The sequence below is a fragment of the Kryptolebias marmoratus genome, linkage group LG9 (assembly GCF_001649575.2).
Source record: "Kryptolebias marmoratus isolate JLee-2015 linkage group LG9, ASM164957v2, whole genome shotgun sequence".
In the NCBI taxonomy this organism is placed as follows: domain Eukaryota; kingdom Metazoa; phylum Chordata; class Actinopteri; order Cyprinodontiformes; family Rivulidae; genus Kryptolebias; species Kryptolebias marmoratus.
This window is the reverse complement of record NC_051438.1, coordinates 5,921,112-5,944,631: the sequence shown is the minus strand read 5'-3', so window position 1 is coordinate 5,944,631 and position 23,520 is coordinate 5,921,112. Positions and strand designations below refer to the sequence as shown.

Genomic DNA, 23,520 nt, shown 5'->3' with positions numbered 1-23,520 from the left:
TAATGAACGTCAAAGTCTATAACAAGGCCCTGAGATTCCGACTGGTCAGATGATGAAAAACGTGACCGGGATCTAAAACGTACAACCTAACCAGGCAGAATAAATAAAACCAAAAAGTCATGACAGTGTGGAAGGAACCTCAACAGGGCCGTGCTGTTCAGACATTCTGAAAACTGAGTCCAAAGTTCCTCCACCTTATCATGCAAATCTTACAGGCAGAGACGAGTTAATAGAACATCCTGTAAAGAAGGTTTAAAACGTTATAAATGAAAGACTGTGAATGGTTACTAAAACAGGAACATGTCAAACCCTGTGTCACAAAAATAATTTACTGTTCATTCTGTGTTACTGTGTAGGATTAAATGACAACACTTGTGCTGAACAGCAGGTGTCGCAGCAACTCACTTCACTCTGCTTTAAAGCGCAGAGAAGCCAACTCCTTTGTTTGTCTGTTACCAAAATATCTCATGAACCACTGGGTGAATTTTATTGAAACTTGCAGAAAATAATCATTGGTTGCATCTCTACAGCTGATTATCTCTTGGGGTCAGCCCAATTCAATATGGCTACCACAGCCAGCTGTCTTTAGAAAGCACAAATATGGCTCTAACTTAGTTTTTATGGATATTGAGCTAAATTTCGGTGCACTTGTAGCAGAGACTCATCCCCAGCATATACTCTGAGTGATAAAAAAATTGCACAAGATTGTTACCTTTTTTGGATTTGACTCTGTCTGTCTGTTAGCAAAACATCTGATGAACCACAGGACAGATTTTAATAAAACTTTCAGGAAGTAATCATTGGGGGTACAGCCATCCACAGCTGATTAACCATTGGAGCCAACCCATTTCAAGATGGCTGTCACACCAAACTGACCTTAAAAAACACATTTATGGCTATTTTCACATATTGTGCTAACATTTGTTGTGGTAGTAGCTTAGTCATCCTTCGCACACAGTCTTCAGCACTGTCACATAAGACTGTGCATGTTATATATATATATAATTTTTTATTATTATTTATTTATTTATTTTTTATTTTTTTTTGTCCAAAATGGCTATAACTCTGTCATTTCTCAACTTAAGATCATCTTAGCCTAAAATTCTGGCACGAAAAGCGGCAGGTGACTTGCATTCCTCCAAGAAATGCATAAACTTTTATCACCGTGGACAAATTTAAAGTGTGAAGATGAGTGCACACAGGCCAGGACACTGTAGGTGAAATATTAACAGCAGCTTAAGCTGGTGGAGATTCTCAGCCATGCGTTCAGGGTCACCAAGGAGGAGCATCTCAGCAGCAGGCCTCAGCAGAAGCAGCTTGATTCAGTGGGAGCAGGAACTCCACTGACTGGATTCTGACAAGTCAGGACCTGACAGAACTACAGCCCTGATGAAGGCTTAGACAATACAAAGCTGCTTCCTGTCATCCAAAGCGACTGAGGTGTCAAACCAAACTTTTTATTCAGCTGCAATATCGCCAGCAATCAGGCAAAGCAGTCTTGTTTTCAAAATAATATGACAATTATATTTTTAAATACTAAACAACAACAAAGACACTTGGGAAATGAAACACTGCGTTTTAATTTACCTAAAAATTCTCAGAATGGCGTGTTTTTTTTTCTCTGTCATTGTATTCAAACTGTTAGCTTCTAGCGTTACTTACCTTGAAGGGAGACGCGTGAATAGTCTTATTTTGAAAGGGCGAGCCCCGGAAGGACGGGTTCACTTAACGTGCCTCTATCAATCGCGCGTGCTCAAAAGAGAAGCAGCACCTTCAACAGGTAAGTTATGGGCATTTATGAGCATCTGTTTCCTTGATTATTATTACAGAAATAACACCTGTGTGGCTGCTAGAGTGCAAACTGCATGTTTAAAAGTACTCATGTTAATTTAACACTCTCTACGTTACCATGACGACAAACGAAATAATGACAAAATAATGAGTCAAGTTTTTAACGCGCGACAGAAAACGTAACTATTTTAACCGGTATTTCTTGTACAGTTGGTTCTTGAATGTCTCTGTAGGAGTCTGCAGCGTTACTAGTGTCAATTATTTTTTTTTAACTTGATGAAAACAATGTCCAGAGGGTGAAGTTGAATGTTTTGCGCCACCGCAGCCGGACAGCTGCTGCTGGATGCAGGATTTAGAGGGGAGGAAGTCTGAACAGAGTTGACTTAAAGGCGCAGGTTTGGAGGTAATTTGAAGGTATAACGCGCGTGAGTGACAGCCGTGGTTACGCTTAAACGATCCGCGTGCAGGTGAGTTATGCACCTGCCCGGTGAGAGTTCTGCAGTTTATGAGGGGAAAGGTGGCTTGTCCCTGATTGGCTAACAGTGACCTGCTGTGTTTTGATTGGTTAATCTCTTCCCGGGCTGTTGAAGCGGCTGATGACACAACATACAACCTGCACAAGGCGTTAACAATGGGCTGCTTATACAAGTAAACAGTACAGAGTGATACAGAAAGGTCTTTCCAAGATGGCTGCCAAAATCTCACCTAGTGCTGTCAGTGGCCAATCCAGGGTTTCTCTTTTTCAATTCCTGTGAGTTTTCTTGAACTTCAAGGCCTAGTGACAACCAGAAGATTTTTGTATTTGTCTCCAATAAGTAAATCCCTCAAACCTTAAGGAGGTTTTGGGTCCTTTTATCCGTGACTGTTGATCATCTTGTGCAGGTTCAGTTCATACATCTTAGCAGGCAGCTCTATGTTGTCATGTACTATTTTGTCCTAAATTCTGGTGGAGACCGGCCAGTGATGGTTCTTAAAGTGATAGTTCAGATATTATGAATGCGAGTTCTGTCCAAAGGTTGTGAACAATCAGCAATCACCTGTTGTAGATAGCGTTTTGAACTTCTGAATTTGTAGAAATAGAGTTTAAATGTGACCGGATTAATAAGCTAGTCCGAGTGAAGCCAGGACTACAGTGTATTCTTGCAGTCTTAAAACATCTTCAGTCTCAAAATATTTATAGTGATTTATGCAAACACTATTTTATAGATCTTTACATCACTGTCAATTTCGCATTGCAAGGTTATTTACATATTATTCTGTGGTTATCTGCAAGCTCAAATAGCAGTAGCAGCAGGCTGTAGCAGTACAGCTCCATGTCGGTAGTTTTCCCTTTGCTCAGCTTTTCTCTTACCTCATGCAACCATCCCAGATGGGGGTCTGGCGGTCAAAGGTCCCTGAGGCGTAGGTAAGACCTCTGAGCTGCTGCTTGCTCCTGTTTATAATGAACTTGGTCAGAGACGGTGTGCTTCCAGTCACTTCTATTAAAGTCAAACACGAGTTGAACAGAAGTGCACGGAGCGTATTCTTATGTGCAAATCAAAAAAAATCTTGACACGACCTAAATGTTTCTCCCGCCTTGTTCTGCCTTGTTGTTTCTGTCTGAAGATAAGTTCATTGATTGTTTCCCTTTGAGACGTTCAGACCGATCAAAGCGCTCGCTGGTGTTAGTCGGACCTTTGATTGGAAGATTAGCCACGGCTGCATCAGTGTTTTTGTGTGTGTGTTGTAGTAGCAGCTGTGTTTGTCGGGTTGCTGTCGGTAGACGGTCAGCTGCTGCTTTCTGTTACAGGTTAGTGGAATTTGATAAAACATGGAGAAATATAAACAGGCTTCCTTTTCCTTCTCATTCATGTTTGTACACCTGAACAACCAGGCTTAATCTACATGTTGTTCTAGTTTGCAAGCTGTGTAATTGTTGTGTTGTGTCTTAAATTATTTTCCAGTGAACTTTAGTTTCACCTTTAAAACCAGTTACCAATCACTCTACATTGTAATTAGACACTGAGATTTGGTTGTATTTGAAGTTTATTTTTATTGTGATCATAAAAGGCACACAATAGACATCTATGATCTTGATAACAAATGGTCAGTGTCACTCTTTCTTTATTTAAACAAAGTGATTCATAACGGCAGCACATTTGGCTTCTCAGTTTGTTCATGTTTTACGCCTTCTTAATTTTTATGACAGTGAACTTGGTCATTTTGATGTAGTCTTACTGACAGAGAAACTGTGAGGGATCACGATTCAGAGGGCTGCGACGTGATTATAAAACGATTACTGAAGCGTGTATGATCAGACCTCAAACAGCCTCCTGAACCCAGAATCAAAAGAAACAAAAATATTTTATCTACGCTACAGCAGAAAATCTTATTTTTTTGGAGATTTGGGAACTAAATGAACAAAAGGAGTGCACTTCTGCACTTTAAGAGTCTACCTTTTGCATTCCTCAACATAATGTTAGCATAAAATAATAATCAGTTTTGGACATTTTAAAATCAATTAAGGATCATTTATTGCAATGCAGCCAAAAATAGATTATAACCCCCTGAAAACAGCGGTCTGGGGTTAGGAATAATCTAAGGACTCAGAGGTTTTGATTGTCACCCAGGTTTAAAGTCAACGCCTTAAGTTTTGCAATTATGTTTTATTTCTGTTTTTTGTATTGGAATATATTCAATCTGTACAGCAGTAAAACTTGGCACTTGGTAACAGTGTGATACAATGAGCCTTTCTGCTGTGAACAATTAGTTAATCATTTATGCAAATACATTGTTACATGTCTGTGTTTGAGAAAGACAAATAGTTGGCACACAGCTCACAGAATATTACTAGTCTGAATTGTCAAATATTTGAAGTAAACATTCAGCTGACATTTAATAAACTGTCTTTAACATCTTTTAAAGTGAGTTCAGCACCGCTGGTTGAATCAGCAGTTTGTGTTTCTTAGAGTAAAAATGGCCGACTTGGCTCAGAGTTTTCTAACAAGCTGTCAACATTTTAATGATTTCCAACAGGCTGAAGTGATGAGCTGCTCAGAAGAAGAAAATCGAGCAGCGTTTCCTTCATAAATTGAGTCTTCTCGTCTGCTGAGGGGTCAGCCCTCATTGCCGCAACTTTTCTTGTTGCTACCTTTCTCCTTCTATTGTAAAATAATTTTTAAAATATTTAAAGAGCAAATATAACTAGTTATTTATGAAACAGATGTAAATATAAGTAGAAAGTTTGCTTTTATTTCAACCTAACAAATATATACTGTAGGTGTTTGTTCCAATAACAATCTAAACCCATTTTCTCATCAACTTTAAGAAATATGGCAAAGAAATGCAATAAATTTGTGGAACTAATGGATTTATTTTATTAACCAGCTATGCAACTACCTTTTGGCTGTAAGCTTAAACTTGCACTATTGTCAGTCTAAATCAAATTAATCAGTAAAAACATCAGACTTTGGACTCTTTATAGGTGGACAGACCAATGACTTGAGCTCAGTATTCGATCCATTAAAGGAATAGTCCAGTTCGTCAGGAGTTAAGGAAACCTTTGGACTGACTAGACGCTCTGATCAGACAGACTGATACATTCATCAGCAGAGACATGGTCTATCTATACTCCGAGCTCACACACAAACCTTTGCATAATAACACAGACGTTGTTCATTTGAGAAAACAGCAACTCTACTGGTGTAGAGGTTTATCATTAGCTATAATGTTTTTGATAGAGTTGTTATATGTTTATAAGCCTGAAAAACACTAAAAAAAACAGACACTTGTGTGGCTAGCCATTAACCCAGCCTGGATGAAGACATTTTCCTCTTTCTCCATACTTTGGGCTCAATGACTGATGTCACAGCTGATAAGGTACTAATTATTGATAACTAACTACTAATGATGACTGCACTATCCCTTTAATCGTGTAAGCGTCAGAGGCTGATATTGATTGTAGGAGCCATTAGTTGGGCGTTATTTGACTTCACCAGGGGTGGTGGTGTGGGACACTTCAGACACAATATAGACACACCCACGGGTGATTCGGGACATCTAATTATGCTTGGGTGGTGGTGTGAATGCATGGTTTTTACCACTTGTCACACCAATGCCTTTTTGTTGCTTTACTACAGTTTATCTACGTAAGTTTTAGGTCAATCCGGCCACACTGCATAAATCTTGTCATGTTCATAAAGCCTTAAAATAAATGGGTATTTTACCGAAACATAAAGAGGACCTTTGACTTGGTTATTGTAGCACATCAGAAACGATGCTCCACCCTCACAGACACCTGTCAGGACACTGATGTTGGATCGGATCGGTCCCAGCTCTCGTCCTTCACCACGTCACTCAGTCGTTTGCTTGTGTTTGACTTGTTTGCTGATCGTGGCTGATTTGATTGATTTTCGACAATGTAAAATATCAAGCTCTTCAGTCTGCCTTAGCCATGATATTTTAACTTTAATGTTTGATTCTGGACCTCAAGTTAAATATTGTTCCTTAAAGAATTGAAACTTGTCACATGTTTTCGCCTAAACGAGTCAGCTTTCTTTACTTCTCCTTGTGTGGGTGTGTGAGCTGTAATACGGACTCCCTATAAACATAGACACAAAAAGGTAATTAGACCTTCACCTGAACTTGTCCAGAGAGAAGCCTTTAAGTATACTGCAATATGATAAGGCACATTCAAGTGTTTTACTGCCAGAGACGCATTTGTTCCTTAAACCCAGCTTTGCTTTTGTTCAGGAATAATGGATGGTTAGCAGCTGATCCAAAAGGGCTTTTTCTTCAAATTTCAGATTTTAGAAGCCAAATTGAAGTAAAACTTGGTGAACTCTCTTGTACGGAGTGTTACATTTTAAATAATAAAACCAAAGGATGCGTTTTTCTGTAAATTAAATTTTGTTATTATTAATTCATGGCATGTTGTGCAGAAAATCAAAAACAATTTAACCAGGTTTTAGCATTGTACATAGCTACCTACCCTTCAAAGACACAGCTGAAAACTTGAACTGTTTTCTGTTCCAGCTCTGGTTCACACAGTACAGACAACATGGCTTTAACTCTCTCAGACCACTTTTGTCCTGACAAAACCTTCCCAATTAGGACCTTAAATGTTGATTTCTCTGTCTTTGCCTTAGTTGTTATCATGAAGCTGGATTTTACAGTCAGCATGAAATTATGTACTAATCATTGTTACTTTAATGTTCCCTGTTAAGGCTGTGAAGATAAACCAAAGTAATTAAATAATTAGGTTGACCCCTAAATCAATTAGGTTGATGGTCTGTTGATACACTTATAAGTCTGTTGGCTAAGATTTTGTTTTGTAATTTACACAGTGGATGTTAAAATTCTGCGTCAGTGCCAGAGTAAAATACAAGGCTGTGTCTGGTGCTTCATTGCAACAGTGCACCACCAAAATAAACTGTTATTAAAGACTTGTTTTCAACCACAACTTAATGTGACATACAGTGTCCCCTCCTGAGACGGCACCCTGGTACAGTCTTCCAACAAGATGCCCGTCTACACACTAGGTGTGTATAGACTGCCGACCTAGTGCCGATTTGCTGCGTCTCAGGAGCTACTAACGATAAATGTGGTCCAGTTAGCTGCAGAGGATGCAAAGTCTGTGTTACTTCATTCTGCGGTGAATCACTGCTTGTACCTAGGCCTGACACGGAACCAGCAGTGTCCCCGTAATGTCCACTCTGTTATCCATTTGATCTGATATTGCCATCATATTAATTCAGTCACATGACCTTTCAACACATGCAACTTCAGTTCAGTAGCACCACTTTGGGGGCTGAACCATCACATTAATCTGTTTAAAGATATATCCTCTTTTACCCATGCTAACAACATAGTTGCCAGCATTTGACCAAACTCAACAGCAACAAGTTTTTACTCCCACTGTCAGTAAGGTTCAAACGGATGTTTAAAGTCACCACAGAAGACATAATGTGCTTCATAACCTCAAATTCCAACCAGCATTAAACACCCCTTCTCTTGTTCTCTTTAGGTTTCCTCCTGACCACCACCCTTCTACACGCCTGTATACCGCACAAACACACACACACAGTCGTGTGACCTCGCTGGACTGTCACAGCTCTCTGTGTTGCCAGGCACACACCTCCTCCTCAGTCTGACAGCAGCAGCGCCATGCTGACCCACGAGTTCTTCCAGAAGCTGAAGCTGCTGGGTCTGAACGATGTCAATCAGTACATCAGGAACACTTCGACCCCCGTGATGGTCAGTGTGGGAGCAGTGGCTGCTGCAGTGACCTACTACCTGGCAACACGGCCCAAGGGCCTCCCACCACCCTGCGACCTCCATATGCAGTCTGTCGAAGTTCCAGTGAGTTGTGTAATTATTAAAGTGTAAAGATAAATGTTTTATAAGTAAAACTGTGCACATTTACAAATGATTACCTACACATAGCCGTGCTGTCACTGGTTAACACTAGTGCTAATGGGTTTGGTAATCAGAGCACCCAACTATCACATGTGGAAAAAAGCAAAAATATGTATATATTTCTTTTTTTGCTTTTGGATTTTTTTTTTTTACATTATTGTCACTGTAATTGTTGGTTTCATCACATCTTGTGTCTCTATTATCAGGGCAGTGACTTGGCACGTCAGTCAGTTTTTATGAAAGAAGATGGTTACCTGACCCACATCTATGATGATGCCCAAACAATATATGAGGTCCTCCTCAGAGGCGCCAGAGTCTCCAGTAAGTCTCTAATGATACGCAATCATAAGTGTCACTGATTTGAATTGATTTCTTCAGTTTCAGCTCTTGTTTGACTGAGGGGTTTAAATGTATTGTTGTTTTTACCTTAAACCTTGTTCGGTTAAACAGTTCAGCAGACTTTCACTGCTCACATTACAGTCCTCTTATAGAGCGTGTTAATGCATAAACACTGAAGCACTCTTACTGCTGGTATTCTTCTGTTTCTGTTGCAATCATTCTCTGGTCCTCCTGCAGTTTTTGAAAAACATAGACAAAAGTATATCAAACTGTGCCACTTGATAAAAAATATAGAATTCCTTTATTGTCATTGTACAAAAAAGCACAACAAAATTAAAAAATAGGAACTCTCAAAGGCAAAATATATAAATAGAATATAAATAGAAGCAATAGAAACTACCAGAATGTTTAAAAAAATGATTGTTCAGGTTTTAGATGAATTTGCTCTCGGGTAGAAACTATTTAGTCTGCTATTCTTGTCTTTATTGCCCTGAAACACCTCCCTGAGGGTAAGAGTTCGAAGAGGTGGTGGTCGGGGTGTGAGGGGTCCCTGATGGTGCTGTAGATCTTCTCCAGAGATGGAAGAAGGCAGCCAACCAGTCGCAGTGCAAAGTAGACCAAATTTGAAAAAAAAAAATCCAAACAAACAACACAAAAAACCTGTAAAGAATTTCCACACAGACAACAAGAAATGTTTGATGAAACAAATGCTCATTTCACAGCCTGTCTCTGGCATCCCCTGCTGTATGAAACTAGGCCTTCAATTTGGAGTATTAGGCTCACTCCAAATAATGCTGCAGCTGGGTTTTGTGGAACACCAGCTTGAAGTTGGCTTATGGCACAGGCTCTATAGATCAGTCATATGTGGCGTGCTTGGAGCAGAGACCAACTGACCGAGGTAACAGGCTCCATTCTCACAGGAGGGGTATCAGAAGCCTAAAACAAGAATCAATACTAGAATACACAGTTTGGTATTTTGTGGTTATAACCCACATACTCATCCCACAAATGCACTTTTCTTACAAATAACGCTGTCACTAATACTTGGAACAGATAAACAGGTCTTCTAAAGGGGTCATGGATGTTTGACTCTCCAGTGTATGTGTGTTTTTTGTGGGTCTGAAGAAGGCCTATCTTAATTTAGCCAACAAATTCCATTTGCACAGTATAATAGTTAAAAATAATTTAAAACAAGAGCAGACTGCAGACATTTATTGTTTTGGTTTCACTGAAAACAGAAAACTATAAATATTCCATCAGTATGAGGACTTACACCTGAACCTGTTAATATTTGTATAAAACATTTTATATTTTGATCAAAATATGAATACAACTGTAAGTTTATATGTAATTATTCATGTCCTATAAATAAAGAGTAGAATATAAATGATAGCTAACAGTAAAACCCTGAAAGTTTTTTATTTTTTTTATTGCTGAAATGCTGCAGATTACCCATCACATAAGAATGTTTAATAAAATAAAAATTTAGAAAGTCTACGGTCTGATGCAGTAAAGATCAGGTCGTATAGCACAACTAAAAAACAGCATTTGAATAATAAAAATGGTGAATTAAAGGTAAAAATCAGTTCATATTTTTTGTGGGAAAACGCACGATTGCCTTCTTACTTTTACTCGAAATAAATTCACCTCTTATGTTAAACAAACCTGAACAAATGTTGAGTATTGATCAGTTTTGTCCTCTCTGTCTTGGGTCTCCTCTCTGATGGTCTGACAGCAGCGAGTCGAACATCATGTTCAAATATAGTGTTCACATCCACAGTCTTGAGTCGTCTTTCGTTTGTATATGATGGGAACCAAATCTGATCACTGATCACAGGAACAATCCCTTTTCATTCTGAGTGAATCGACAATACACCCTGAATTTGAAACAAGTCGCAAAACAGCAACAAACTCCGGAGCGGAGGACATCTCGACTTTATTCATACCGTAAAAACGAAAGCAGTTCAGCAAAACTGAAATACAGTTGAAAACAGATGTTTCCATACACTCTGTAAAAAGACAAAGAACCATTTTTGCGTCACTGTCTGACATTAAGTCAGACTAAACCTTTCCTGTTTTTCGCCAGTTAGGATTCCCAAAATTGTTTCTATTTCCGAAATGCCTAAATAATGAGAGAGAAATTTGTATTACTTTTTTTTTTTTTTTTTTTCAAAATCTCAATTTTTCATACGCCAAGATTACTATTCCTTGAAACAATTTGGGAAACCCCAGATGATGATGTCCTGGCTTTGTTTTCTCTCAAGACTCCTAAGAGTGTAGCGTGTACACACTGTAATAATACACTGCCTGGCCAAAAAAAAAAGGTGTCACCTGGATTTAACTAAACAGGTGAAACAAGCACCAATATGGTAAGAGCCTCCCACTGGATAATTACTGCATGAGTGATTACATTTCAGCTGGAAACAAGTTATTTCACCTCAACTGATCCAGTGAGTAGCTTCTCATTTGTTAAACAACCATGTCGAACACATCCTGTGGTCGTGGAAAAGATCTCAGTCTGTTTGAGAAGGGTCAAATCACTGGCACGCATCAAGCAGAGAAAACATCTGAGGAGATTGCAGAAACTACTAAAATTGGGTTAAGAACTGTCCAACGCATTATTAAAAACTGGAAGGACAGTGGGGACTCATCGTCTTCGAGGAAGAAATGTGGCTGGAAAAAATCCTGAATGATCGTGATTGGCGATCACTTAAACATCTGGTGAAATCAAATCAAAGAAAAACAACAGTAGAACCCCGGGCTTCATTTAACAGAGAAAGTAAGAGCATTTCCACATGCACTATGCAAAGGGAACTCAAGGGATTGGGACTGAACAGCTATGTAGCCTTAAGAAAACCACTAATCAGTGAGGCTAACTGAAAAAAAAGGCTTCAATTTGCTAGGGAGCATTAAGATTGGACTCTGGAGCAATGGTAGAAGGTCATGTGGTCTGATGAATCCAGATTTACTCTGTTCCAGAGTGATGGGAGCATCAGGGTAAGAAGAGAGGCAGGTGAAGTGTTGCCTACTGTACAAGCCTGTGGGGGCAGTGCTATGATCTGGGGTTGCTGCAGTTGGTCAGGTCTAGGTTCAGCAACAGTATGTGCTCAAAGAATGAGACATGGGCTTTTATAACTGTTTTGTTTTTTCTATTGTGAGTCAATATTCATTTTATTGGCTTGTTTCTTTGTGAAGCATTTTATAACTTTGGTCTGTGAAAGGTGCTGTATAAATAAACTTTAAGTTGTCATATCTGCCATAAAAACACTGTAGAAACATTGAAATTGGCACATGGAATGACCAGACGCTTCTACCACTTAGAGATCATGAATTAATTCAATTCAGTTTATAGTTTTTACAAAGTAACTGTCTGAGGCTTACTTTCTACTTTGATTTTCTGTCTGTCTGTCTTATGAAGAGTTCTGTGGGTTAAGAGACAGGTATGTGGTTATCATGGTGACCGTAAGGAGCCACTGGCACTTCTTCAACATTTTTTCTGATCTTGGCTCTCTTTACATTTCTTACACAGTTTATTCAAATGTTGCCATTTTGTCAGCTTAAATGATTACAGAAACAAGTCCCAGGTTATTGGGCTGTAAAGAACAAAGTTGATGTCTGTTGGAATTTCAGACAGTAGCTGATTTGGCATCCTTCACAATTTCTTCAGAAATATTCTAGTTTTACTCTATTTTAGAAGACAGAGACGTCTCATATTCCACTAACAGAAACTAGATAAGCCTGTGTGACAGAGATCCATGAAACTGCTGCTCAGTGTTTGTCCTCCCCCCCTTGATTAACCTTGATTCGTCTCCCAGATAACGGTCCCTGTTTGGGCTCCAGGAAACCAAACCAGCCCTATGAGTGGATGTCGTACAAAGAGGTAAAAACCTCTCCAAAACTACTGAACAAGTAACATTCCCACATTACCTCATAAAACACTTGTTAAGTTCTTTTCTTTATTAAATGTGTGTGTGTGTTCAGGTAATAGAGCGAGCAGAGCATCTGGGTTCTGCGTTTCTTCATAAAGGACACTCCAAGACCAGTGACCCCCACATTGGTATTTTCTCCCAGAACAGACCTGAGGTACACAAGCTGAAATGAAAAAATAAATAAATGATGGTTAATTTTTTTCCCCTGTAATGTAACCACATCCTTAGTCAGGTTCTGTGTTTTACTGCACACCTGTTGTTTGTGTGTTCACAGTGGACCGTCAGTGAGCAGGCGTGTTACATGTATTCCCTGGTGTCCGTCCCTCTGTACGACACGCTCGGGACACAGGCCATCGCCTACATCTTAGACAAAGGTAAACCCCAGCACCCACAGCTTCGGGACAAACACTCGACCACTCACTGCCGGGTCACAGCTCTTCCACTGTGTGTGTGTCCCGTCTCTGCAGCTTCCATCTCGACTGTCGTGTGTGACAGAACGGACAGAGCCGTTCTGGTGCTGGACTGCATTAAGGACACAAACCATTCAGTAAAAACCATTGTTCTTCTGGAGACCCCCGGCACCAGCCTGGTGGAGAGGGGGCAGCAGGCTGGGATCCACATTCTGAACCTGGAGGAGATGGAGGTCAGCAGCACCAATTTATACCAATCTTTGTAATCACTTCTTTGTCCCTTGGACTTTTACCTTGTTTGTTCTGCTGTTTTGTGTTAGTCATTTCTGAGTTGTTTCCCCTTGTTTCTTTTATCTTTAAGGTTTTTGTTTGTTTGTTTCTATGTTGACAGTAACAGTAAGTAGTAAATAAGTAGTTTATTTGCCAATCTTAACCACAGACATTGTTTATTTAGGAACATCCATCCATCCATTTTCTTTTACCCGCTTCTCCTTTCGTGGTCGTTTGAGCTGGTGCTTATCTCCAGCAGCCACTGTGCGAGAGGCGGGTGCATATCACCCGCCACCTTGCAGGATACGTTTTAAACAAACATCTGGAGCGATCTGTTAGTGCTGGGAGTATGTCGTTCCCATCAATCACAGATACTAAATCAGAAAGTGAGTAAACATCAAAACCATTGTTGTTGTACCCGTTACTATCTCTGAGTACAGTTTTAGGTTTTTTGTTCATACAGGCTACAGAAAAAAAGCACAGCTTTGTTGAACCTGCTTATCAGCATCCCCCTTTCTGGTTTTCTGTTCACATTTCCAGTTTTAGCTGCATCCATAATGACTTCAATAATCTTTTCTTCTCTTGTACAGGCAATTGGAAAGGACAACCATCAGCAGCCAATTGTAAGTAAATTCTTGCCTTTTCTGTCCCTTTAAAGCTATTGAGTCTTGTATCATACTTAGTCTTATTTCGTGTTTTGTCACCATCAGCCTCCACAACCTGATGACGTTGCAGTCATCTGTTTCACCAGTGGAACTACAGGTAACACACACATATGCTCATGTGAACTGCACAGAATATTCCTCTCATATCTAAAACCTGTGTTTTGTATTTTTAGGAAACCCAAAAGGAGCGATATTGACTCATAGAAACATCGTGTCCAACTGCTCGTCTATCATCAAGCACATAGAGGTGAGGGCTTTGTTCAAGTGGTTTAAAGTAAAGAAGAAATGTGTTTTCTGCTTTCGCTTTGTAATTTTCTAATTCTAATGTTCTATTTGGTTAATGTGTAAGTTTACAGAGACAATAAACTACCAGAGAAGGTTTTTCTTTTTTGCCTCTGGATGATGGAGGCACAAACATTAACACGGGTTTTTTGCCTCCCTGTTTGTGTCCACATGTCCATCAATGCTGCAGCTTTTCTGTCCACTGGGTCCCAGTGATGTCCATTTATCCTACCTGCCCCTGGCTCATATGTTTGAGAAAACAGTCCAGGTATTCTGACATTCCTGGTGTTACCTGTTAATAAAGCTATGATAAGATGCAAAAGTATTCACCCCCTTGGTATGATTAATGTGCATTACAGTCTGGAATTTAAGTGGATTTTCAATTTGATTAATTATTATACCTATACAAAATCCAATAAATTGATTAAGTTTATTTGGGGGGAAAATTGTTTTCAATATTTCTAAACATGTAAAACTGAATATGCATCCAATAGCTTTGCTCCAACGATTACTTTCAGAAGCCACTTAATTAGTTAAATAAGATTCACCTGTGGACAATCTAAGTGTCAAATGATCCTAGTATATCTACACCTGTTCTGACAGCTCCCAGAACCAAATCCAGTCCAACACCTCGAAGTAGTAATGGCTACCACCGAGCAAGAGACAGCATGAAAACAAAGAAACTCTTCAGAGTTGGGTTAGAAAATAAGATTCTAAACCCTGAACATCCCATAAAACACCAATAAATTCATTATTAGGAAATGGACAGACGATGCCACCCAAGCAATCCTGCCAAAAGACGGTTGTCCACAAAAACACATGGACCAGATAAAATGGGCATTAATCAGAGAAACATCCGGGAGATTAAAGATAAGCCTGATGGAGCCGGGCAGCTCTTCTGCAGAGATGAGAGAATCTGTCCAAAGGGCCACTAGAAGCTGCACAGAGCTGGGCTCCATGGAACAGTGGCAGGAAAAATAATAAGGCAGACAGTTTAGAATTTGCCAAAAGGCATATTCTTTACACACATTTTGCTTTCCTGGTCACAGGGAGCTGGTGTCTGTCTCCAGCAGTCACTGTGCGAGAGGCAGGGGACAGCCTGGACAGGTCTGCAGTCCATCACAGACACACATAAAGACAAATGAGACAAACGACCAGTCACGCTCTCACTCACACTTTGGGGCAGTTAAGAGTTACCAGTGAACCTAACATGCATGTTTTTGGTCTGTGGGAGGAAACCTGGATTACATGGAGAAAACCCACACGTGCACAGGAGAACATGTAAACTTCACCCAGCAATGCTGAGAGGCAAACCTGCGACAGCTCCAACTACTGTGAAACCATGCCATCCTTGCTGTTATCAAATGAGACTAAAAACAAACTTTTTGATCATCAAAAACGGCAAATCTGCCACCTCTCATGCTGTGAACAACAATAACCCTACAGTAGGCATTTTAAGCCAAAGCACTCTTCGAATATGTCTGTGTATATTACATTTTTCTTTAAATATTAGTCCACCTACCAGTCACTGCTGCCTGTTTCATGTTTTTGCTTAAAAATGACCGTATCTGAAGTATTTTTTAAATATTTTTTTAACGTAGAATTGTTACTTAAAAACCAAACATTAAAATTCCAGGTTGTAAGGCATCAAAATAGGAAGAATCTGGAGAGGGTGAATCCCTTTGTAGCCCTCTGTAGGTATGTAGATAAAGCTCTAAACTTTGTCAGCCTCGGTGTAGTTATACACGCTTTGTTTGTCAGGGTGTCGTGTTGATGCAGGGAGGCAGGATCGGCTTTTTCCAGGGAGACATCCGTCGGCTCTCAGATGATCTGAACGTGCTGCAGCCCACCGTGTTCCCGGTTGTTCCTCGGCTCCTCAACAGAATGTATGATAAGGTTGGTGAGCCAACAGACCGTCTACAGTGTGGGAGTTTTCAACAAGTCACCTGATTTGGCTCTGAGCATCAGAAATTGAAGTATCATTGGTAGTGATGCTGTTCCTGAGCCCAAGTGTGTGTGTGTGTGTCTGCAGATATTTGGGCAGGCCAACACCTCCATAAAGCGCTGGCTGCTAGAGTTTGCCTACAGGAGGAAGCAGGCAGAGGTTATGAAAGGCGTCATGAGGAGAGACAGCATCTGGGATCGACTCGTCTTCAGGAAGGTCCAGGTACACAGAACTCCAATTTTCATCAGATTAGTTTTTAAGTGTTTTTTTTTCATTGTAGCCACAAATAAAGTCATTGTAAATAAAACAATACAAGTCATACTAATGACAGAGAGAATTAAAAAAAGGATCTGCCACAAATGATTTTTTATTAAGGAATGTATCCTAATAAATAAAGTTAAAACTTCAGTCTTTATAGAAGAATTACTTAAACTTCAAAACTGGAAAAAGAAAAACAAAAAAAACAAAAGGGGACAAACCTTTCTATTTGATATGTGTTAAAATAGATTATTAAACTCAGTGCATATGTTTCTTTATGCTGCAGGAACGTCTTGAAGTTGACAGTCCTAAATGTCATCGATCTAATTTAGTGATCCTACGTCACTCTGTGAGCCAGATGGTCAATTCAGACCTTCAGTTCAAACCAGCCTGAGGGGCAGTTCTCACTCACAAAACTAATTTCTCACTGAGCTGCTGTTAGAGTTTATTTTAAAGAGTATACTGCATCCCTGTCATATTATTTAGTAACTCAGAATCAAACTTACTGGCCAAGTGTGTCAGGAACACACCAGGAATTTGTCTCTCACGTGGTAAAGTACAATAAAAACAATTTAAACTAATACAATAGGACATATTTACAGATACTGCACAGTATACAAACACTGCATAGGATGAGTCCATGTTTGGATCACATTCAGTTTGAGTAATTTAGACAGTTTGATGTTCCATGAAGTAATATGGAAAACGTACAAACAGATAGTTGTTTAAACGGTGATAGCTTGAGAGACGGCCGTTCTTATGGTGGCAGACTTCTGTATCTCCTGCCAGATTGGAGGAGATCGAACCGACAGTGTCCAGGATGTAAGTGGTCAGGAGGTGCAAGATGAAGTGCAGTCCTGTGTTTACTGCATTGTCCACTGACCCATGCCCCAAATTGCAGGGGGTCTATTAGCTGTCCTGTGATGTCCTTCAGGTGGACCAACACCTGCTCAGAAGTTTTCTTGACTGCAGACATGAGAGGGACAGGTTTACAGTCATTCAGACCAGTGATGGAGGGTTTGTTGGGTTCTGGGATGCTGGTGATGTGTTTGAAGGAGGGAACTTCCAGCGTCAGGGATTTCTTGAAGATCAAATAATTGTCAAATCAATAAATATTAGCTGTATTGTCCTGCTTTTGTTTTTGTTGTGTGGCTTGTTGTGTATCGTAGTTAGGAGGGCCAAAGCACAAATATTGAAGCACCCTTATTCCTATTCACCTGTTATTCTTCTGTTCTGTCACAATTCTTGATTTGCAACTCCATCACAGCTTTAGAAAAAAAACTAAATAAAAATCTATCAAAATATGCGGTTTGATTAGGATTAGTTTGCTATAACTTTTTGGTAAACGTACATCATGCAGCACAGATGTACAGAAAGTCTTATTCTTTATGACTGAACTTGCATTTTGACATAATTTACAGTTTGAAAAATGGTACCAGTTTAAAGATTTTACCACAGATTGTTCAAATGACAGTGTGATAATGATACAACCTGTTTTTACTCCTACAATTATTAAACTATTTATACAGTTTATACATCAAAACATTTTGTCAGCTGAGATTATTACAAAAGAAAGTCTCAAATGACTACTGAGCTTTGTAGAAACAAGTTAATGTATGTTGGAATATTTGTCAGTAACTGCATTCATACCCTAGATGTTCCCTTTAGTTGACACCTAATGTTAAGAAGTGCTCCAAAGTTGAAGTTTTTGTAGTTTTTAGAACATAAAGGTAAAAGGTGCAACATCATAAAAACATTTAAAACATGATCACCATCCAGAATACATAAAAATAAGCGTGAGCATCATAGTTGTTAGTATTTCAATGCTTGTGGATTTATACTTTGCAAGAAGTGAAGAAATCTGCTGTCGGTCACGTAGTTGCGAGCCAATCTTTTCTTCAAGGACATTTTATACTCAATGAGGAACTGCGCTGAAGAACCCCGGGGAAGCCCCTCCCCCACAGGGGTCTCCACTGTTCAGGCCCTGTACAGATTTTTGCTTCCTTTACCACGAGCAGACATTTTTATTGCACAGACTGAGACACTAAACACCGTTTGGCATTTGCAAATTTGTCCCGAAGAAACCGCCAATATTTCCCACCAATAACGAGTGAATGTAAGGCTGAGGTGAACCTTCTCCCAGCCAGAACAGCTACAGAGAGCCGCCTGTGTCTCCACGCTGTCACTTCTCTACACAGTAGTTGTGCTATCTCTTTCCACAAATTCCTCACCACTTGACTTTCTTTATAAGTTCTGCTGGAACCATTGTAAAGATGGCTGTATTTTCTAACAGCGGAGCAAAATGACTCCCAGCGGTTTACCTGCTTTTCCACACAACAATGTTCTGACCATTTATGCAGTCGTTGACATACAATCGGGAGAAAAAGTTACTCTCGGGCCTTTTGAACGGGCTCTTAGCTCATGTGAGAAGAAACTGACACCACTCTCTCTGACTCTCCACGTCAGAGAGAGCAGATGTCTTCACTTCTTGTGGTGTATGAATCCAGCTTCATTCTGGATTTTATTTGGAGCAAGAAACTACCCAGGCTGCTCCATCAAGTCTTACAGAGGTCCAAAGCTCTGGGGGGAAATGGTACTACCTAACCTCTTAATATAAGAAATCTGAACTAGTGGGTTCAGTATGAGGAGAATGAACTCTCACATAATGGGTGGTTATGGAAGTGGAAGCTACTGATGTGGTAGCATTGAAAGCCTTACTGTTCTCTCCTCTTCACTCTCCTACTTGTGACAGTGTGACAGTGACCGCCTGTCTAAAAATCTGGGTGTAATTTAGACACCAATTTGGCTGCAAACACTCTGTTGGAGCTCTGCTCACATTTTTTTCTCCATCCTTACTGGATAACTCTTTTTCTATATGGGCTAAGTTAGATAGATTTAGAGAGATTTTTATGTTGATTCCACTTTTGCTTCTTATCAACAGTAAATTTCTCTCCCTAAAGGTATTGCTCATTCCCAGAATTCCAGGTTTTTCCTAATTCCTCTAATTTTGAAGTGTTTTTGCAACCTGGTTGGTGTGATTTATTCTATGTATTAACATGTTTTAACCTTTCAAATCCTTCCACTGTGTTAAAAACTGAAATAGGCACCAATAGACTAGATTAGAGAGGTCCTTTATTTTCTTGAACAATTTCCCTTATCTTTTCTTGGCTGGTAAGCCTGGATCATTTGAAATAACCTTTCTGTCAAACATTAACGGCACAGATTGTCAGATAATTTTGAACTGAGTACACCAGCAAGATGTGTTAATGTGTGTGTGATGTTTTTTTTTCCTCTTCTATCTACTCATTTACATGCTCTGGGTTATGGGTGTTGTGTGTTGTTTACCTTTCATTAATCTGATGGGGGTTGGTACCGGGTTAGGGGGTGTACACATTATATTAGCTGTTGTCTTAAAAAAAAGAAAAGGGAAACATCTATAAAAATCACTGAATGTAAAAGAACTCAACTTCTTTTAAGAAAGGGGAGAAGTAAGTAACACATTTATTTGCTTAAATAGAGGCTCTAATTTCAAAATGGGGGGAACATCATCAGAAGCACTTATTTGTATTTTAGCTCGATGCAATTCGATTTAAACAATAATTACCGATGACCTTAACTGCAGCTCAATTTTAAGTGTGGAAAAATTTGGAAATGTTCCTTTTTGTTTGTTGGAGTTGAGGATCTGCTGTCACATAAATAAGGTCATGTGCTGCCCCCTACAGGCCAGCCTGGGAGGGCGCGTGCGTCTCATGGTGACAGGAGCTGCTCCCATCTCTCCAACCGTCCTCTCCTTCATCAGAGCTGCAGTAGGCTGTCATGTAATGCACACACGCACGCACACACACACAGGTTAGATTTAGTTTTGGACACGTGTTACTTGATGTTTCTTTGATTACATTTCCTGAACTGTAACAGGCTGTGAGGCTGGTATCTGATTTGTAAACCTTCTCTTCTCTGTCGTCCTCACACTGAATGATTGTTTGTTTATTGACTCAGTAGGAACCTCTGTAGCCGTATTAAAGAGCCTGTCTCTGTCTCAGTTCTTTGAAGGCTACGGACAGACTGAGTGCACAGCTGGATGCACCGTCACCATGCCCGGAGATTGGACTGCAGGTAATGTTTTCAGTGCGTAACGGACTGATGTGTCAGTGTGATCAGGATCTAAATGGGAGCTCTTGTTCGCAGGTCACGTCGGAGCTCCTCTGCCTTGTAACACCATCAAACTGGTGGATGTGCCGGAGATGAACTACCTGGCTGCCAACAGAGAGGGAGAGGTGAAACACCAGCAGGTGGCATCACGTGTGCTCCACAGTAAACCCCCTCATTCATATATACACACGTGTGTTTGGTTTTTAGGTGTGTGTGAAGGGTGCAAACGTGTTCCAGGGTTATCTGCAGGACCCCGAGAAGACAGCAGAGGCTATCGATGCAGACAGATGGGTTCACACCGGAGACATTGGGAAATGGCTCCCTGTAGGTCCACTCTCATCTTTTGTAAGTCTGTGTTTAATCAGAAGAAAGCATGCAGCAGCAGTGTTAATGCAGAGTGCATTCACAGAATGGTACGCTGAAGATCGTGGACAGGAAGAAGCACATCTTTAAGCTGGCACAGGGGGAGTACATTGCTCCTGAGAAGATCGAGAACATATACCTGAGGAGTGATGCTGTGGCTCAGGTCTTCGTTCACGGAGACAGCCTGCAGGTAGGTGAATCCAAAGCTTTCAAATGTTTTTGTTTGAAGATAAATTTATGAGCTGTAACTTTACAATCCCTGTAACCGGTTTGTTTGTCGTCTCCAGGCGTGTTTGGTAGCAGTAGTGGTTCCTGACCCTGACTTCCTGTCTAGTTGGACAGAGAGGACGATGAACCTGAAGGGCAGCTACCAGGAGCTGTGTGGCAGAGCGGTAAATCCAATGTGATTTCTGTAGTTTATTCACTCAGTCTTACTTACTGCCAGGGTCTGAACACTTCTGCAGCTGCCAAATAGTAGGTTTAGGGGTTGACCAGTAAAGTGATGTTCTGTCAAATAGTTATGTTTGATGAGATTACCAACTCAGTCAAAGGTTTACTGAACTCCCTGCAGACTAATACATTCAGCAGCATCTGTACCATCTGTCTGTGCTTGGCACACATACGTTTGTGTAGTAACACAGACATTTTTCAGTTACAAACTAAACAACTGGTGTTATGAAGAGTGTAGAGGGTTTGATATTAGCTAATGTGTGTTCTTTTACAGCTGTCTTTTTTGAAATGAAGTTGTTTGAAACCCTGAAAAATAATAAAAATCAGGCCCTTGTTTGGTTAACCATTAGCCTAGCCTGGATAAACCAGGCCTGATGACTGATGTCACGGTTGATAAGGTACTAACTATTGATAACTAGTTGACAGATCATGATTTCAAAGTTGACATTTATTATTATTATTATTGTTGTATGCTGTTGTCACAAGATCTTGGAATGTGATGTGCACAACACAACAATCCTTTCTTGGTGTGGTCTATTTTTTTAACATACAGGACGTCAAAGCAGCCATCTTAAAGGACATGCAGCGCCTGGGGAAGGAGGGGGACCTCAAGTCCTTTGAACAGGTGCAGGACTTGTTTTTAAGTTTGAAGCAGCTCTGTATACCCTGGGGAGTTCTTCCAAACTTGGCATAAATAATGATGTTGTTGATGATGTCCTTCAGATTAAGGCCATCTACATCCACATGGAGCAGTTCTCCATCGACAACGGTCTGCTCACTCCAACGATGAAAGCCAAGAGGAACGAACTGAACCACTACTTCAGGTCCCAGATAGACGAGCTGTACGCTGGGATAAAAATGTAGCTCTGTCCATGTTGTGTTGAGATGAAGAGATAAGGATGTGACAAAGAGAGGCGTACGAGCTAAAACAAACAACCTAAAGTAAACGAAGCGCACACTCTGACCCTCACCGGGAGCAGGAGATGTGACAGGAACAAGAAGAGCAACAATCAGTAGATCTGTGGACACTACAGAGCATTAAGACTTAATTAGCTTCAAGTAAAAGTTCTCCTTGATGAAATGTTAACAGTGCATTTACAGAAAACACTGATTTTAAGCTAGTTTTATTGGAACATTTTAAAGAAAAGCAGTTTGTGCTGCAGCATGGGCTATTTCAGGATGTAAAGATCAACACATCCACTATTTTAACTGTAAGGATGAAATAAAATTAAAAAAAAACACTGAAGCATATTTGCTGTGCCATACTTCTGGGTCAGAAGCCATATTGGTTACTTTTGTGAGCCACAAGATCGTATACATTGTTCTGGTGTCATTTAGCTTTTAAATGATGTCCTTTGTGGATTTATGATGAAGGACATTAGGAACTAGCTGAGTGATAATCAAAACAAGGTAACCAAATTCTGCGCAGGGAGAATCTGTAAATGTTTAGATTTATTTATAATAAGGCAGACGTGATACGTGATTAAATATGTTCATTTGAAATGAATAGATTACATTTATTCATAACACTAATTAAACTTCTAAATATTTTATAATTTTAACTTTTGTATTTAATCTTGCCACAGCTTTTTTTGATAAGATCATGTAATTTTGCAAAAAATTGAATTAAAGTTTTTTTCAAAAAAGCTGTTTGGGGTCATGTTTGTCTGAGCTGTGTGTATAAAACTGTTGGTTTCATTGGGTTTTATCATTTTTATCATGAGGCATTTCATTATATCTTTTGACTGTAAATCATTTACTATTTGTCAAACATTAGAATCCTAGTGAGGCAGTGCTGTCACACATATGATTTAACGTATTTTCTAGCACCAAAATTAATTTAGAGTAAAGGGACGTTTTTATGAAAGGAAAAGATATGACCAGGAGAAATGTAATTATCTTTCACTCTTTTGTTCTATATGATTTTTTGTTTTTATTTGTACTCTACATAAATGAAATTGATATAAATAAAAGTCCAATAAGAAGGCTGACATATCTCATTTCAGGACTAAAAAGACCAAAGCTGAAGGTCATAAAGACTGAATACTTTAATCCTAAAACATATTTTATTTTATTATTATTATTCAAGTTTATACCCCTCTTATGTTCCTTTATTTTCTTTTTGTTTAATTTTTCTGTATTTTTCATTTATTGACTCATAAATACATTTGAAGTTTTATATATGTGTGTGTGTGTGTTTTCGTATTTTTGCATATTTAAAAAATGACTAGGCGATTTCGCACAGCGGCATGTTTTTTGACACTTTTCGCTTT

General features: G+C 39.6%; 1 protein-coding gene across 4 annotated transcripts; it reads left to right on the top strand.

The window, feature by feature from the left end:
- Positions 1 to 1,122: 1,122 nt before the first annotated feature.
- Positions 1,123 to 23,295, top strand: LOC108240045 (long-chain-fatty-acid--CoA ligase 1-like). 4 transcript variants are annotated; one of them, XM_025007416.2, is made up of 21 exons: positions 1,124 to 1,780; positions 7,796 to 8,130; positions 8,394 to 8,508; positions 12,342 to 12,406; positions 12,508 to 12,609; positions 12,730 to 12,829; positions 12,923 to 13,098; positions 13,726 to 13,758; positions 13,846 to 13,897; positions 13,974 to 14,047; positions 14,273 to 14,350; positions 15,844 to 15,978; positions 16,115 to 16,249; positions 20,008 to 20,091; positions 20,326 to 20,398; positions 20,471 to 20,559; positions 20,642 to 20,758; positions 20,844 to 20,987; positions 21,085 to 21,189; positions 21,801 to 21,872; positions 21,971 to 23,295. In XM_025007416.2, the coding sequence occupies exons 2-21, from the start codon at positions 7,936 to 7,938 to the stop codon at positions 22,109 to 22,111; spliced, it is 2,085 nt and encodes a 694-aa protein (XP_024863184.1). In that variant the 5' UTR covers positions 1,124 to 1,780; positions 7,796 to 7,935; the 3' UTR covers positions 22,112 to 23,295. The 4 variants fall into 4 exon arrangements, with proteins under 4 accessions (XP_037833512.1, XP_024863184.1, XP_017278642.1 ...); XM_017423153.3 differs by having other exon boundaries at positions 1,125 to 1,780; positions 20,008 to 20,103; positions 21,971 to 23,294; XM_017423152.3 differs by lacking the exon at positions 1,124 to 1,780 and adding an exon at positions 3,461 to 3,580 and having other exon boundaries at positions 20,008 to 20,103; positions 21,971 to 23,294.
- Positions 23,296 to 23,520: the final 225 nt, after the last annotated feature.

Excerpts from the sequence above, each read along its gene's own strand:
- LOC108240045 (XM_017423153.3), top strand. The coding sequence starts at position 7,936 with ATGCTGACCCACGAGTTCTTCCAGAAGCTGAAGCTGCTGGGTCTGAAC. Across the intron at positions 16,250-20,007 it reads TCGTCTTCAGGAAGGTCCAG|GCCAGCCTGGGAGGGCGCGT; the intron begins GTACACAGAACT and ends TGCCCCCTACAG. Across the intron at positions 20,399-20,470 it reads GCCCGGAGATTGGACTGCAG|GTCACGTCGGAGCTCCTCTG; the intron begins GTAATGTTTTCA and ends TCTTGTTCGCAG.